Source organism: Cupressus sempervirens, chromosome 4, assembly GCF_028749045.1.
Source record: "Cupressus sempervirens isolate cs-2001-9-10 chromosome 4, ASM2874904v1, whole genome shotgun sequence".
Lineage (NCBI taxonomy): Eukaryota > Viridiplantae > Streptophyta > Pinopsida > Cupressales > Cupressaceae > Cupressus > Cupressus sempervirens.
This window is the reverse complement of record NC_143121.1, coordinates 429,909,813-429,928,787: the sequence shown is the minus strand read 5'-3', so window position 1 is coordinate 429,928,787 and position 18,975 is coordinate 429,909,813. Positions and strand designations below refer to the sequence as shown.

Genomic DNA, 18,975 nt, shown 5'->3' with positions numbered 1-18,975 from the left:
CATTCACTATACATATGAAATGTGATCAAATTAGTAAATTGTAATTGTAATTTACCTATGTCAATGCCAAATGTGTCATTCAGGAACTGATCAGTGATGAGCCCATCATCTGCACCATCTCTAGCATGAGTGCCAAATGTGCATAGGGATCCGCATGAAGTGCACATGTGACCACGACGCACAAAAGGCTTCCCCTCAACTAATGGGCTCATGGAATGGATGAGGGTCTGCATCAAAGCATTAATGGTCCCTAGAGAATTGGCCTTTACATGTTCCTTCACAAGTGAAGGAATAGTCACATGCTTGCATTGTGGCTTGACCATAGGTGCCCTAACTACATTAGGGTCACGACGTGCTCCTAGCCTCTCAAATGATGACCCCCCACCTCTACCCTGGGAGTCTAATTTATCAAAATAATTGGGGATCTCCCCAAGGACAAACTCACAATATAATTTCTTCAAAAAATACATGGGGACCTCGTGATTGTTGCAAGGAGGGGCATCAAAAACCATCCACCATCTATCCCAAAAATTATTTCTAATAGCATCATGTATATACCAATGGATGGGGAACCGTTTAGTACCTCTCTAACAGTATTTTGCTCACCAAGTTTTCTAAATAATGTGTGTATTCTACCTTTTGGTATTTCTTTTTTTTTAACATCTTCATATGACAATTTATTTACATAAAATCTTTTTTGTTCATCCCTCTTAACCTGCCAAATATCTAACTGACCATTGAGGCTATCTGGGTCTTAATGGATTTGAGGGATGATGCCAATTGAGCCCTCATTGGATTGGTTTGTCCAGATTCTTTCAACTGAGCAATGAGTCCTTCTAATTTAGTTTTGCCTCTCTCTATTTCATTTATTATATTTTCTTCTATGCCTGGCAGAGGTCTTGCAATTGGTTCGGGTTGTTAAATTTGTTGTTCTTCTTGGGGAGGGTTTTGGTTTTGAGGATTTTGAGGTTCTTGTGGATTTTTCGGTTGATTATGGACATTTCCTAAAAATAAATAAATTGAAATCCAAATAAATAAACAAATTTAAATAAAAATTGTAAAAACCCTACAAAACAATATAAAAAACCTACAAAACAATATGAAAAACATATCAAACAATGCAAAATGAAGTTAAGATCACATATAGTGTCAGCGTGGGCATGCTTTTGATCTCAAATTTTGCCAGCAAGGAGGCATATTGGCAACGGGGATGGCAAAAACCTTTGTTTCTTGAACCCACATACACGTTGCTGGTATAGGAATGTGAAAAGAGATGAAAATGATGGGTTGTGGGTATGCAACCAATCTATAAAAATTCACTTTTTACAAAGGCATTATAGTGTGTACGCGCTATTGAAAATAGAAAAAAAAAAAAAAAAAGAGTTGTCACATTTTTGGCACCACAACTCGGTGCATATACCCCTTGATTTACATACTTTATGTACGATTTTAGTCTTAGAGTTAACTAATTGTTTTAATTTACAACCTCATTTTAAATCTCAATTAGAAAGAAGAAACATACTTTTGTAAACCTAATATGATAGGAAATTTACATAAATTAGGTTGTATGTGCATACTTATTCAACCCTGGCAAGAGATATTAGCACACGAAGATAGTTATGTATGTCAAATTCGAAGTCCTTATAATAAGTGTTAACAAATCAATCAAATTCTAAATGTATTAAATATCTCAAAATATATATACAATTCTTCTCTATGAATGCAAAACATAAAATAAGAAAGTATATTCCATCGCATTCATGAAATGCTCTACTCTTTGTTTCTCCTATTGAACTCAAGATCTTGTGAATATAATGTTTACTCTTAGGTATTTAGCATGTGCACAAGATGACATAATATAAATAGAGTGGGGGTTGATTGATGTTGATGTAAGATAGATGATATGATAGCAACATCGTGCAAAACTCACATTAGCTCTCCAAACATTGCACCAGACGCAAAAGTTTCATTAGTATTTGAAATTGCATTGGGCTCAAATGAGGAAGAATTAAATTTTAACTAATGTGTATGCTCCTAATTCTTCTAATTCTAGAAAAAATTTCTAGGATGAGGTGATTGTGGCTAGGTCTATGTTTCTTAATGCCAATTGGATAGTCTTAAGGGATTTTAACATGCCCCTATACCCCTTTGAAATTTAAGGTGGAAATATGAAGCTCATTAATATTACAATGGATCTTCATGCCTGGTTTATTGTTGATGATATACTTTCATGGGATGTGGAGTTACAAGGAGGCTCCTACACTTGGTCCAACATTTGGACTAACTATTAGCTTATTCGAGTAAAACATGATATATATCTACTATCCTATAATTGGGAAATCCTCAATGATTGTTCAAATTCTTTTGTGGTCAGATTTGGGTTTGATCATCAGACTATTTAGTTCTGAAGTTATGTGATTGATAAGAATCCCTTTAGATTTGAAGTTATGTGGACTGACAATCCTAAATTTGGCTCTTATCTTAAAGATTGGTTGAGTGTTAAATTAAAAGGAACTGACATGTTCAAGTTGGTTACTAAGCTAAAAAGTGTTAGAGGTAACATCAGACTCCGGAATAAGTACACCTTTGGCAATGTTTTTGAACAAAAAACCAATCTCAGGGAAGATCTACAAACATGTAAGAAGTATACAAAATATTTTGATTGGGACCTAAATCATGATAAAGAGGAAAAGGTTATGTTACCAGAGTTGCACAATATCATTAACAAAGAGGTAACTTTTTGGAAGAAAAGATCCAAAGTTCACTGGATTACTAAAGGAGATAGGAACATCCCATTCTTTCATCAATCCACCTTGAAACATAAAAAATGGAACCTTATTAACGAACTAATTCCTAACATGGGAAGCTTTACTTCTCTAAATGACATCGAGAATGAAGTTGTTGATTATTTTAAGGATATTTTGAACCAACTTGTTGCTGATAACCCTTTTATTGGATGGTAAAAGAATATCCCTCCTAGATTGTGTCCCCTCTTGTGTCTCTCTTTAAGATACTTTATCTATGGAAAGAACTGTAATGATAGAGAAGGTAAAGTCAACCACCTTCTCCCTCATTACTCTTAAATCCCTAGGACTAGATGGGTTCCCTCCAATATTTTTTCATAAATAGTAGGAAATTATTGGTAAAGATGTGTTTTGTTCTACCAAAGAATTTTTTTCCTCTAGTGCTATCCTTAGAGAATTGAATAATACTTTCATTTTTCTTTTCCAAGGTCTAGTAGATAATTGATAGAGGGAAAATGACACCATATGTGGAAGGCGAGAAGGGGTATAACCTTAGAGAACTTTCTTAAAAGTTTGTGAATACGTCATCAAACTTGTCACCTTGAAATGTGGGTATAAATGTAACCATTTTCATCTATTTTCAATACTCAATCATTTTAGGAGGAATGTGAAGTTAAGAGGGCATGAAATTTACCCTTTCAAGTGTGATGTACCACACTTGTAATTACTATATTAAAGTTTTTGGTATTTGGACTTGTTAGTATTAGGGTTAAGGTGAGGTTATTTTATAATCTCTTTTACTCTAGCTCTTTCTTCATTGTCTTTTATTTTTTGAGTGTCATTCCTTTGCTCAAAGATGTCTTGCCGACTCCCCATAATTTTTTCCTCTTTATAGTGTAACCCCAAGGTTTTCATCGCATACCATTCCATAATGTGGACACAATACTATTAGTGTCCCTTTCTTGGCTCGACATCCTTGCCAACTAGTTGTCCATAACCTATCTTTGCTAGTTACTAAATGGCAGGGTTTGTGAAAATCTTGACCTTAGTTATTTTATCAATTATGTACCCATGCATTATGCACTTAATTGTCACTTAAATTGATTTGTGATGTCTCATTTTAACAATTACTCAAAGAAATCTATAGAAAATAGAAAAGGTAATTGTGAGTCCTCATCTCTTATTTCTTGCAAATAAAGCATGTTTTGATTAATTTAATATATTCATAAACCTTTTTCCATTTCTCCACCTCCTCTAATTCTTCATTTCATACATATATGTAGGCTTATGAAAATAATTAAATGAAATGTCTATGTTATCATTAATTGTTAAAACAATACTCCAACATTCTATATGCATTCTTGCATCTAAGTTTACAAATACATGTTGCAATAGAGATTATCAAATGTTTAAAAGAAAAATACAATCATTTTTTTCTTTCTATACTAAAAATAAAACCGCATTCCTTCATTATTAACATAGGTGTTTAATTTAGCACAATTATTATAACAAGACTATTATTTTATCACTTAATTGAGCATTACAAAATATCCACTAGAGCATGTTTCCTATATTTGGTATTATTTCTTTATTTTATTTTATAAATTTTAAAGTGAGAAATGTCTCCTTATGAAAAATCTATGATTGTCGGCCAATTCAATAAAATAGAATATGGAGAACATTAGCTTCATTAACCATTTCTCATTGTTTGTCGTATTTTCATATAAAAAATAATTAGTAGGATCATTTTCATTTTAGATTTTAAAAAGAAAAAAAAAAATTATTTTACTACAAAGTAACAAGCGAGGCTCTAATTTTTTTTAAAATCCTAGGATGAGAGGTGGGATCGAGAGTTTCATTAGGGTTTTGTAAGGCATTTTCGTTGGATCATAGGATGTTGATGGAGATAAGATTATTATTTTTAACCCCCCTCATTGGGTTGAGTTGCATTTGGGGTCTCAAGTTCCATGGTTAAATGTGTTTTCCTTTCTTCTTTTGATTAAATACATAATCTAACTATAAATAATATAAACTTTATTAATTAATAGTATATCATCATGAACTAAGAGCTTCTAGAACATGTTCTAGGATTGAGGTATTTTATTATAAATATGTAAATTACATAATTGAAATGATATTAAATGGTTGTGAGTAACTACATGCTTATACAATATTCCCTAGCCTTAGAAATATTGATCAGAGGTGATAGAAAATGTAACAACTTATATCAAATGTGTTGCTAGCTAAATGTATGAAAGAGTCAAGTTGAGAATGAATGTGTTGAAGATGGATATGAATTTTAATTTATTTCATACTATAAATTCTCCTAAGTTTAGTGCATTTTCTAATACATTCCCTAGTTGTTAAAAGCTTTAGAAAGTTGGCAAAATATTTAAGAATAAAACTAATTGTTATTATATTATGCCTAGTAATAGGCTAAAAATATATATACACCTTTGTAGTGATTAAAACTTACAAAAATAGAACATGATATTGATGGGTCAATTCAAGATATGTTCCTCGACCAAATTGTGAGATCAAGTAGTGTTGTAGAATATGGTTAGATTTGCAACACTTATCTAACTAACAATTTAAAAGTAAATATCTAAATAAATAAATAAAAATGAAAGAAAACATTTTTGGGTGGTGCAAGATTGCTTGTATACCTAACATACTCTTCCATGATCCATTTTTTGTTTGTATATTTGAAGTGAATAATTTGTATTGTACCTCAATATATTTTTTCAAGATAAATGGTTGATTATGTATTGTATTATATTACTATTCCATGCTTTCAATTCCTTATAACCACAGGTCACTACTCAACCATATGTGTTGTAGATGCTAAAATACATGTTAGACTTCCTTTTTAGTGCATAACTTGGTTGTTTTCATAATTTTTTTTGGAAAGTTCTTTACAATTTTTTTAATCTTCTCTTACATGTTGTTATTTAAAATTACAAATTCCATTGACAAATTATTGTCCTTTAATTATAAGATTTGATCTATATACATTTTTTTTTTTTACTTTAGGAATAATTATTCTATATTATCATTAGATCATTGGATGAATTGAGCAATCTATGCCATTATCTGATTATACAAGTCTAATGATTGGTTTGATGACATCCTTACTAGTTTCAAACATAGAATGGATTCAATTAAAGCATGTGTATCTACTTTCATATTTAGATTTGAAAATTGATCCATAAAAGAAATATAGAAGATTTTATATATTATACTTATATGCTTTCATTCAAAGTTTCTTTGTCTTGCATTATGATCTATTTACTTGCATATAGGATTTAAGTTACCATAGATTTTTAAAAATTGTATACCTAACTTCTCTCATTTTTTCACCTTTAAATAAATGAAAATATACTATATAATTAAAACCTAAAACTTTCTCCCCAATAAAAGAGAATTGTCTACCATTTAAACTCTTGAGCAACTATTAACTATATATTATTACTACAACTACTCTAAACAATTATTATATCTTTCATTTTGGCATACACTTTTATAAGTTTTGAAGTTGTGAAGTTGTGATTAGGATATTATAATCATTTCGATTTTATTTTTTTAAATTCATTCATTGTGGAAAGTTCCTAGATTTTAGGTCAACAATGTCATTTTTCTCATACTCTTCAATCACCGTATTTCATGAAGCCAAATTCTTTTTAGGGACAGTAGTAACTTTAACCAACGTTGGGGTGAGCGGGAAGTAGAGGCAAGTTTAAAATTTAAATTTGCGCTCATCTACCAAACGTCTCCGTTAACGACAGACGGAAGTCAGAAGAATCACGGCTGGGCCCACATTAGCCACTCGAAATTATCAAAGCTTCGAGTGTGCCGGTTAAGCCCAGCCGTGCCGAACAATGATTAATGAAGACAAACATTCCCTTTTACAGACGGACCGTCAAATCCAGTCTGAAGTGCAGGAGACAGTCGTGCGTCCTTTGTCAGAGCGCTTTGCGTAACATTCACGATACCCTCATGTACGGTAAACTACACTTCTTGCTCATAGTACATGCAATTACAGTGGCAGATTGAATGACAGCCGACCTAATCGGTAAAAGCCAAATAATATAATTTCATTACAGATCACAAAACAAATATTTTCAGTTTTTACTGTTGCAGATTCTTGCGGAAAAATAAAAAATTAACATTCTTGGAGTACAGATTCGAAAGCTAATGCAAATCTTATGCCGTTCGTGTTGATTCTCCGTGTACAGCAAACAAGTAAACTCTAAGATTAGGGTTTATAAGAGTTTTAGGGTTCGATCTTGTACTGATCACATAAATTTAATCAAATTTCCCATTTTGCATCATCAAAGTCCTGCCGCTCCGCCTTAATCACAACATTTGAGGAATTACCAGTGAGACGAGGAATCGCCCTGCAAAGCCATGATTCAGAAGGAGATTTGGGCAACGGAGGCGGAAGCACACTTACAGGATATTCTTCAATCTTTGTGTTACTAAAAACAGGGGATTTTAGTTCAGGAGAACTCTTAATTCAATCAGGGTACATGTAAAACGATTTTGAATAGACCGGCGACGAATCGGAAGATTTGCAGGGTGAGGTGTGACCGGAATAAAAGTGTTCCTGTTAGATTTCTCTCCTCTGAGCAGCTTTTTTGGAGTGGCGGAGTCTTCGATCTGCGGGAAAGCCGAGGAAACCCTTTTCTTCGCGACTGAATGGAGAGGCGGTCGCTTCGTTCCTGAAAGGCGAGATTCCGCTGGGAGATGACTTTTCGTATGGTGAATTCGATTGAAATATTGTGGTGAAATCTCTGGAGTTGAAGTTGGCGCCTGTAAGAGGGCTGCATTTCATCAGCAACTTCTGTTGCCTGTATCTCGCTTCCCATGCTTTTCTCCTTGTCGCCACTATTACAGCCCTCTTCTCACATTGGTAAATGAAATGTGTAAGTTTGTTAACCATTGAATAACTTACCTTCATGATAAAGAAATTAGATTCCCAACAAGAACAATGGTTGGTATGAACATGAGATTTCCAACATGTATAATAATAATGATAGTATCTTCAACAAGAGCTTCAACGAACAAGAATACGTGAACGAGAAACAAAGGAAGTTGATTTGGAATATATATATATATATATATATACAATTTCTTTAAAGAAAAAGTGTTATAATATGTACATATATTATTCATTTGAAGGTTTAGTAAATTGGTAGTAAGTTAAATTGGTTAAACTTTGGAGGGAATTTTATGTAGATATTTTTCTTGTAAATGTATTATTAGTATTACAAAAGAATTGGTAGAGTCTCTTCATAGATGCAATAAAGTTGTAGTAATATTTGGATGGGTGACTTTTTGGGAAGGCTCAATTCTTCACTTTTGTGAACATATGAATGAGTGCAAGTGTACTATTCCTTCTCATGAGAAATGAGTCTTGTATAGCTACTCATGAAAAATAAGTCAATGAGTGTGACTTGAAAGCTAAACTTGAATTATGATAGCAATATAATAGTCTTATAATTAGTTTTTGATTAAGGATGGAGAAAAAGGACCAACTCCTTTATGAAATGTGGTTTTAAAGATTGATATGTATAGAATTATATATAAGATATAAATTCATTTTGCCTTTTAGGAAATGAAGAAGGAACCCATACACACATATCACTTCACTAAAATAAAGGACAACAAAGTGTTACATGACATTTGATAAATTGGTAAAGTTAGATGTTGGAGATTCAAATAATCAAATCTTGTTAATTTCAAAAGTAATAAACTATACATGTTTTGCAAAAACTTTTATTTTCAAAAAGGTACAAGATGATGAAGTGTTATGTGATGTTTAATAAATTGATAAAGTTGAATGGTTCATGAGGAGTCCTCGATAATCAAATCTCGTCCATTACAAAAGTAATAAAAGTAACAAACAAAGGTCGAGTTATTCAAAAAGATAACTTGTTTCACAAACATAAAGAATGATAAAGTGTTAGGTGAAGTTTAATCAACAGTTGAATGGTTCACAAAGAAGTCCCAGTGGTCACATCTTGTCAAATTGTATGCAAAAGCAATAAAGTATGCACATTTTTTGTTAAAATGATTACTTTCAAGAAGACAATGAATGATAGATTTAAGTTCTCATTAGTCAATTGATAAAATGGAATGGTTCACAAAGAATCCATAGTGATCAAGTCTTGTAAATTGAAAAACACTGATCAATTAAGTAATGAGATGAGTGTAAAACAATAGAGTATTACACAATTTTTGAAGAAGTATTACTTTCAAGAAGATTAAGAATGGTAGACTTAATTTTAATAGTATATGAAGAAATTGAATGGTTCATAAGAAGTTTGTAAAGTGATCAACTCTTGTTCAGTGGCTTTATTTTTAATAATATTAAGGAGGGGTTGGAATCCTATCTTAGGAAATTTTGGTATAATACATACCCTTCAAACCTTGGTTCTAAGGAAAAGGAGGTGCTCATATATGATGAACAAGTTAGACAAATTTGGATACTCTTAACGATCGACTTGAAGTTGGAGGAGGTGATGATTTGAAATGAGTTGGGTGTGTAGCCTAGAGAAATTTAGAGTACAAAATACTATTAAGGCTTCAAGTTGAAGAATGTGATAATTTCAAGTGAGTTGGAAATGTGCCTAAGGAAATTTGGTGGATTAGATACATGTTGAGACTTTAAGTTGAAGGTGACAATTTCAGATGAGCCAGGACTATGTCCTAGGGAAATTTGGCGCATCAGATACTCTTGAGACTTAAGTTGGAGGAGTTGGTAACCTAGTATGAGGTCAAGAACATGTCTTGAATGAATTGGGACAATCCTAAGGTATTGGCTCTAACACAAAATGAGTGTCAATTGGGAATAAAGGTTGAGATTGCACCTTTCACAATTTGACATCACCACTAAATTTAACATAATGAAAATGCCCCTCAAATCCTTGAATCTAAGTTGAGGGAGACAATAATTCAACACAAGTGATATGCTAAATAGAATAACAAAAATATGGGAGAGCAAAAGTACCTCTCCTATCTTAACTCCAAGCCAAAAAAAATTGTCAATCTGGTATCACTTATCAACTATGCAGTTTTTATTCAAATCTAGTGACCCATGCTCCATTAGAAGTGGTTTACACAAACCCATCTCTTATGAGAATGAATGGAACACTTAACACTTATTGCATCTACGATCAATATCAATATAAGACAAATAAAACATTGAACCGTCAAAAAAGATCACCCACCCCAATACTACTCAAAATAACATCGTAAACTAAAGAATACCTTACATTTTTACTACCTATAATAATACTTAGAAAATATACTTATACATTTTTTCAAGCTAACTATCAAAGAAAAAGACAGATTAAACCAAAAACAGAGCAATTAGTTTTACCTCTTCATCAGTACCGCTAGAAGTTTCATCATCTTCATCCTGAGAAACCACCGGTTTACCACCAGAAAACTGCTTCTTTCCCGAACTATAAAATGACCTTTCTTTTCTCCCTCCCTTTCGCGGTGAAAGAAATGCCATGGAAGGAGCAAAGGCAAAGGCATTCTTCAACCTTGACGTCAAAATTCCTCCACAAGCGACCTTAAATTGCAAAATTTCATCAGAAGAATCCGTTCTGGTAAGTCTGGGCTGAGATTGAGGCGGCAAAGCCCCTGTTTGCCTTGAATCCCTTACAGGCGTCGGTTCTCTGGTTTGATGAGGCGATTTGGACGCCATTGCCGAAGCTGCAGGAAGAAATCGCTCCATCATGAAACTCCGTGAAGATTCTTGCTCTTCTTTTCCGTCAGATCTGTCTTCTTCACTGCTATTTAGGTCACTCACAACGGCCAGACTGCAAGCCTCTGCGTGAGACAGAGCATCTGAAAATTCGTCAGAATCTTCTTCTTCGCAGAAATCTTTAGGCTGCAAAATGCTTCTTCTTTCTTCTTCTTCTTCTTCTTTCCGACCTGTGAAATTTCTTTCATTTTTCTTCCAATTGAAAAATCCGGATGCTCTGAGAACATTAGAATGCTGCTTTTTTTCTTTCTCAATGGAGGCGTCAATGAGATGTCTGATCGTGACGAGTGATTTCACGCTACCCCTTGTAAGATTGTCCATAATAATAATAATTGAGATACTCAATTTTCTGTGCAGAATTCTTCTTTTATAGTTTGAATCTGTCAATCGTATGTGTCATTATTACAATGGGGGAAGAGTAGAACGACCGCCAAGCAAAAAAACAAGGAAAGGAATAGTGAAGATTGTTCCCACCCATTATTAGGTCGTACCAGACACCTGCCTTTTTTTTCTCTACAATTTGGCGGCGCCTTTAACTATTTTTGTTTGGAACTGTCTATCTAGCCGATTTTTTGCACCTGACATGACGTTTTCTTTCATTTATGAATTAATTTAGAAATTACAGAAGCATTGTTCTGGGAGTTTTAAATTAATTAATAAATCAAATAAACAGTCATGTCAGGTGCATTCCTTCGGCTATTTAGCCACGGGCTTTTTGTTTTACTGTGGAGGAATAATTGTGGGGCATTGTAAATTGAGTATAAATAGAATTCGGTTAGGTAGGGTTGGATGATTCAGTAGAGTAAGTATATAAAACATTACATGTGAGGATGTGGGCATGCGTTTGTACAATTGGTGATGAAAAACATGATGTTCAAGTTGTACAGTCAATTTATTATAACTAGCACTTAGTACTCGAAGGAGCAAGGGGTATGTGGATAGTGACAAAAGGTGCAAGTGGAGATAAGAAGGTTGGCCACATATATTTTGTATTAAACATTTAATATAGTCAGAGGGACTTCCTAGAAGACCGACCATCTCAATTCTACTCTAGCTCGAGTGTACTTAACTATGCATTTTCCCCTATAGTTAAATTGACCATGCTTGCAACTCCATTTGCAAAACCTTCTCCAAGTATTGTGCCTTATCAACCATTGATTAGAAAGAGCTTAAAATCTCTTTAATTGATAAGTAGGAGCTATTTTCCATAGCAACTCAAATTGTAATATTGCTATCAATATTCAATTGGTGTTATGCTCCTCTACAAATATGATGTTATTTCTACCCATTTATTTAGTGCATATAAAGATATGCTAGATATAGATGAACTCTAAGTCTTATAATAGGTGTTGAAGGATAAACACATTACTAAAGTTGATCTATAGGTGCAAAAAATAGAGTACCTAAACAAAAAGATGCTCCTAATTAGGAAATACAAGTTGCTTCAGGTATTGAACCACCCTTGCGTACAAATGAAATTGATCAACTTGAAGGGAGTAATAACATCATAGGGCCTTGGGATTATTGATGACTAGGGCTTTGTTTTAATCTTAGTAGGCTTAGGACTATTAATTATTATTTTTTAATGCAATATAATACATGTATAATTTTACTATAGCTAAGTAAACTCTGATGGAACTTCTCATAGTTTAGTTTTTTTGCTAATACTATGGATGGATATAAATTTCGTTTTCATGATGTATTTTATAAACTATCTTTAATATTGAAAATATTCGTATAGAATTCGTAACCTAAATAATTACCATAGAGAACAATAAAAAAAAACTAAAAAAACCTAGTACTTTACTTTCTTCACTTGATAGTTAAGTTTGACACATATCAATGCATTAGAAAGAAAAAATGAACAAACTAAGTTTAAAACAATGAGAAAAAAATAGGAAATATACATTTTGACATTAATATTAAAAAATATAGTATAATATTTAATTATAACTAAAATGTGACATCGTAAATAATCCACTTTTATTTGTATATTTTTCTATAAAGTACTTTTATGATTATCTATTTACCAATTAAACTACCAACAATATAATTGTCAAAGTCTACCAATTAGTTTTGGGGAAAAGCATGTGTAATTCTTGCATGCTCTACACAGAACTGATCCCCAATTACTAATTTTATAAGAGTATTTAAGTAATCATTATTTTCTAACTTTTTGATTGCTAATTGACCAATTTGTACACTTTTAGTAGAACATTTGTGCACAATTACTATTACTAGATTTTTGTCCAAATGTAGAGGTCAGTAAGCTCCAAAGACTATTACTGGAGGATGAAAAACACAATACATTGGTCATCCATGAAATGGGGGTGCAGGAAAATCCCTTTTGAGGAGATGTCTAGGTAAGAAAATGATTGCCAAAGAAATTGATGGCATAGCATATATCAACTCTTACCTAATAATTTTGTTACATTTACTCACCGACATTGATTGGGGATACACCCAATCTTTTTAAATTTTAACCAAAAATTTATCCTTAGCATGTACACAACCATTTATAGAAGCATATACAACTAACAATTGAAGAGGTGGGAGAAGGTGAAAGGCAGTGATTGTTGGACTTCACATACTCAACACTTATATATCAATTATCACTGATTTGATGTAGGTTAGAATCTTGTATGTATGCTCACGATAATAAATATGATCACTGATATTGTATCCTCTTCCTCAAGCTCTATATCATCTATCTTTCCACCCCCCTCCTTTCCCTACCTCATCTCTCCCCCTTCCCCTCATCTCTCTCCCTCTCCCTTCTACATTTCTATCTTCATTCCATCTCACAATCCCTTCTCCCTACCAAATATTTATTTTTTCCTCCTCCCTCTCCCTCTCCCTCTCTCTCTCTCTCTCTCTCTCTCTCTCTCTCTCTCTGAATATCCATCTATCATATACCCTACTTTCTACCTCATATCTTTGCCCCTCATTCCTCTCTACCTCATATCTCCCCTCAGCTTCTCTTCTTCTCCTCTTTGACTCCTCCTACAATCATATCTTCCCCATAACTACTATCTATTAATAGCTCATCTTCTCCCCCCCCCCCTCCTCTCTCACACTCCATCTTTATTTCTACCTATAACTTCACTCTATCTCTACTACTGTATATATATTTCTATATTTCTCTCTATAGGTCTCTTTCACTCCCCTCTCTCTCTCTATATCCCTATCTCCCCCCCTCACTCTCTCCCTACATATCCCTCTTCATTGCTCTCTCTCTCTCTCTCTCTCTCTCTCTCTCTCTACTTGCACCTCTTTTCTATATACCCATTTCCCTTTTCTCTTTATCTATTTGTTTGATGTTAGAAATTAATTGGTCCACAATTATTGAGAAAAATGGACAACTATTGAGATATCTATTGTTATCTAATTTCTTCTCATCCATTTTTAGGCAATGTTTCATGCCCCCAAACATATATAGACTATTCAATGTCTTATTAATTTTTTCATTTTGGTTGTTGGTTATTTGCTACTATTTTCTTGTCATTTTTGTTTTTTCCTGCCCTCGCCATTTTCACAGCTAAAAAGCTACTTTCACATTATTTGAAGCGAATAATGGGATTGTTTAACAGATTTTTGAGATGGTGTTGTGGATGTTTTGGTATCAAGAAGGGGAGCTCCAGTGTTGAAATGGGTTCTTTCTTTTTTTGGAAGAGATTTCTATCTCAGCCATATTTTTTTAAGTATATAGCCAGAGAAGCTCACAAGGGAACATAGGGAGATGTGTATGGTTATTCTACACTATCAGATAGCCACAGAAAGATTCCTGTCAAAGAAACCAATGCAATTTTTAAAACAGAGGTATGATATCTTTGTTTGTTTGTGTTCTTTGTTGCAACCTTTTTCTCCAGCATGTAGATTAACACTTTTTAAATCTACAATTTGATGTCATTGTACTTTTGTTTTCTCTAAACACTATAACGAGTCTAAGTTCTTCCGCTGATGAAACCTTGCCACACAATTTATTTGCAGCGAAAAAATTTGTTTTTTCCAGAAGTAAGCTACTTCAATTTAGGAATGTATGGTTTACTGTACTATTGGTAGAGTTGGAATGACTTTTTTTAAGGTAAGTTTTAGTTCCTTTAGATTGGTTAATCTTAGTTCTTGGACTGAAGAATTTCACTCCTTCAATTTCTAACCGTTAGAGAGTTAACAGTTGAAAATTTTGTTTTACTGGCTGGTTGTATGGCTTATATATATATATATATATATATATTCTAGTTAATGCATTGTTAGCCCTTGATTGCGTGCTATGTGGATTTTTTTAAGGCGGTGCTCTTGTTGTATTTATTGCTTCAATTTTTTAAGCTATTTTTTTTTTGAGCTGGTTAGGGTCAGTACTCACTCTTAGTAGGATCCTCGAGCTCAAAGCTCAGATGCATGGAAAGTCCGCAACAACGGATATAGACTTCTTAATTGTAGTGACTTGGGAATTTTACCCAATAGCATGACTTTATTCCTTTTCATTTTTCAGTCAGTGGGCAATAGGGCTAAATTTCTAATCCAAAATTACTAAGCTTTTTGAGTTCAAAGCTCAGCTGCGTTGAACCATCCTGTAAACCAGTAGGTATATGCACTGGATAGTATTAGTGACCTGAATTTTTTAATGCTCCATCAACCTGTTAAATGTTTCCTATCTCAGTCTATAGAGTTACTAGACTAACAAAGTCTGGTTATTATATTGCAATGATGTACATTGAACCCACTTGTTTACCTGGTAGTTTTATATTTTTAGCTTCCATTGATGTGTTGATGTTACCTTTATTGTGAGATTCTGATTATTCCATTTTATTTTTGTGGATCACAAACTCATGCTCACTCTTAGAATCATATACCTTGTTTATTGTTATTTTCTTCCTGTGTACATCAGGATTTCAAATTAGGTATGATTGATTATATTTTGCTACCATTCATCATTGCTAATATAGTAAGTGATGATGGGTTACTGATCATGTGTATTGATGCATTTTCTCTTTGATGATATTGCCAAATTATAATGGGACCAATAAGGGTTTTTATTATATGCATATATCTATAAGATCTCGACCAAGAATCTTCTTTCCATATTTGCAATATATCAGATTTTATCATTCAGATATTTTTGTCAAACACTTTGCATACAAGCTATAATGAAAAGCTTATGATTTTAATTGATTAAAAGTTGTATCTGAAATTCTGGATCATTCATTCATCATAAACTCATAACCACATTCATAGGATAGCTAAGGCATTTTATCAAACAGTTGGCAAACAATAAAGAGCAATGGTATAAGAAATGAATAATATAACCTATTGTTCCAGGAATTAGAATTACACATATGCAAATGTTTATTTCTCTAAACTTTGAATGACACTGGTTACAATTGCACTAATGGATACCAAGGATAACAAACTGATTCTAGATTGAACAACTCTTGGAACATTAAGAAAAACAACTAGCAAATTTAATTTAGCATGAATAATGAACATTGTTGATAATTAATTTGATTTTACATCAACTAATAAGGCTACAATAGAATTGAAACAACCTCCGACCTCAAGGTACTGTAGCTGCAATTACTAGTAGATATTGTTGAAATGAGGATTCCAGCCAAAGTTGATAGCTCTGATGAGATTCCTTTGTTAGAAATTTGTTCCAACTTGTATGTCTATGAAGTTTTCTCTTGGAGACTTCCCAAACTGGCATAAACTCACCCCAAACTACTGTGTTCCATTTAGTGGTTGATTATAAACATTTATGAGGGAAGCACCCAACTTTTCATTTGCACATTATCACTAAATAATGGTGGTCAACAAATTTAATACTCAAATCCCACAACAATGACATCCAATAGAAAATAAAATGACCAATGTAAACTAAAATCATTTTCCACACAAATTTATAACTTGCCTGAAAATCTCCAATTAATCTCTCATTCAACAATTTTCTGTTAGAAATTGCAATCCGCAAACTTACCAAGAACCTAAAAATGAAATAATCATTTGATTCATTTAGGAACAAACGACAATTTTTAAAACTCAAAATATATCAAAACATCCGAGCCTCTAGATATTTCAAAATCCTCAAACAAATCAAAACCCTTCAGAACAAATTGCATACCATTCTAGACCTAAAAGTTATCAGATTATTGTGAATTGAATATATGAACAAAAAAAGGAAAAGAAGGGTAAAAATGCTGCCATGGATGGTTCAGAAGAACTTACTCAACCATTCATAATTATAAAAGAATGTTGCAACTGAAAAATCTTCAACATTCGGAATTGGTTTCTTTTCTACTCGAGGCCCAAGATTTTGAAGTTTATAGATTGTAAACTGGAACTGAAAAAAATTGGGGAAAAACAATAAGAACTGGGACCCGATTTCGTTCACATTGGAGTAGAAATTGAAGATAATCCCTAGGTTTTATGAAACCATTTGGGATCATCATCTGGAGTAGCAGGCAAGTTGAGATCCAACCATGGTGATTTGTTCTGCAAAATGACACTGCCCAGACCCACTGATTCTTCTTCTTTCGGTGGGGATTTTGATTTTGATTTGGGGAAATCCAAATCCGTGCTAAGATCTTCATCGCTGGTTATAATTTCCTCTTCGAATTCATCGTCCTGCTTTGCCGAGAAGCCCTTGACCTTGTTGTGGCTTTCCCTATGCCCGCCCAACGCTTGAAATGATGAGAACATCTTCTTGCATGTCTTGCACTCGTACTTCATCATCTTCTTCGGCACTGCAACTACCTTCTTCAAATCCCCAACTAGAGGTGTTATTTGTAAATCGATTTGTAAATCTAGTGAAATGATAAAAAATATCCTGCTTCGAATTTGGTAAATCAAATTTGATTTGAAATTTGATTTGTAAATAGATTTGTAAATCTAGTGATATGACAAAATATATTTGGCCTTTATTGCAAAAGATTACAATCGTGTAGAGGACTTGATCTTTCATGATATTGCATTTATTGAAGGAGATACACGACCCATTAATCCAATCTTACTGCAAACCACCTCTTAAAAATAGTTAGTTGTTTAAATCGCCGGACTGGTTTTGATGAAATGCTCACATATAATAGCCTATCGGCTAATTATTATTTGAAAATTAATGTTATTATTATCTTAGAAGATTCTATAGTTCAAATTTGATTAATCTTTATTTTATTTTTTATTGTTGAGAATTGAATTTAATTTTTGTCTTTACTTTCTTCAATTTGAAAATTTTCAAGGTGGTCACCATGTATTTTTGAAAATTATATGTGAGGATATTGACATTTATCTATAAAATTGATGATGGAAAACAATTTTAATATTGTGTTAATCAATTTATCATTATATAAAAGTTAATTGTATTCTTTTAGAAGTTTCTTTGGTTCAAATTTGATTTACTTCGATTGAATTCAATTATTCTAGACTTCATTTATTAGGAGGGTTTGCATTATATTGTACAATTGATCTATCACAATGTAAGCCTAGAAACTTGAAGTCTTTGCTTTCTTAATATCTAAAATTGTCAAGATGGTGTCTCCAAACGTTGTTGAAAATTAAACACAAGGACATACATGTATATATATCATTGATGAAGGAAAATGACGTTGAAGTTGTATAGTTGAAATTTATCATAATTCAAAATTTAAAGTTATTTACTATTCTAGACAAATATTGAGGTTTAAATTTGATTGGAGTTCATTTGATCTTAATTGTTGTGAACTAAATTTGTTGGGAAGAACTAATATGTATTGAACAAGAATGATCTATCAAAATGTGAATCTAGAATCTTGTATTTCTTTACCTTCTTAGTATCAAAGATTGTCAAGGTGATGTCTCTATAGATTGCTAAAAATTAGATGTGACAATATTGGTATTTAATTATAATTGACGATAAAAAATGCATTGAAGTTGTACAACCACTTTATCATTATCTAAATTGATGTTATTCATTGTCTCAAAATATTTTGTGGTTCAAATTTTACATTAAATCTAAATGGTTCTGAAATAGATATGTTGAGCAAATATGGTTTATGTTGCATAGGAATGATCTATCAAAATGTATGTACAAAAACTTGCATGTCTGTACTCTCTTAGTATCTAAAATTGTCAAAGTGTTGTCTCAATATATGATTGATGAGTTTGTAAATCTCAAAAGATGAATGGTTGAAGTCAAAGACCTTTGATGACAATGAGATTTATAAAAGACAATATCCACCGACATGTAGATGGCTTTTATGTAGATGTGGTTGTTTTTTGGTTTCTCCTAAAATTGACGATGCTCTCATTATTTTATTTTCAAGATGTGAACTAATTGCTCATTGAATGTCTTTAAATATCACGACATAAGAAAATGCCATTAAAATATATGGTGACTCATAATAGTTTAAAAGAGACATAAGAGTTAGAAGTTAAATTTGAATATTTGAATTTTAGAAAAAAATAAAAATGTTTTTTAAAAAT

General features: G+C 32.6%; 1 protein-coding gene across 1 annotated transcript; it reads right to left on the bottom strand.

Moving 5' to 3' along the window:
* Positions 1-6,810: 6,810 nt before the first annotated feature.
* LOC149561861 (uncharacterized) lies at positions 6,811-10,919 on the bottom strand. Its single transcript, XM_089823844.1, has 2 exons — positions 10,129-10,919; positions 6,811-7,644 (listed from the first exon to the last, which is right to left on the bottom strand). The coding sequence occupies exons 1-2, from the start codon at positions 10,840-10,842 to the stop codon at positions 7,354-7,356; spliced, it is 1,005 nt and encodes a 334-aa protein (XP_089679970.1). The 5' UTR covers positions 10,843-10,919; the 3' UTR covers positions 6,811-7,353.
* Positions 10,920-18,975: the final 8,056 nt, after the last annotated feature.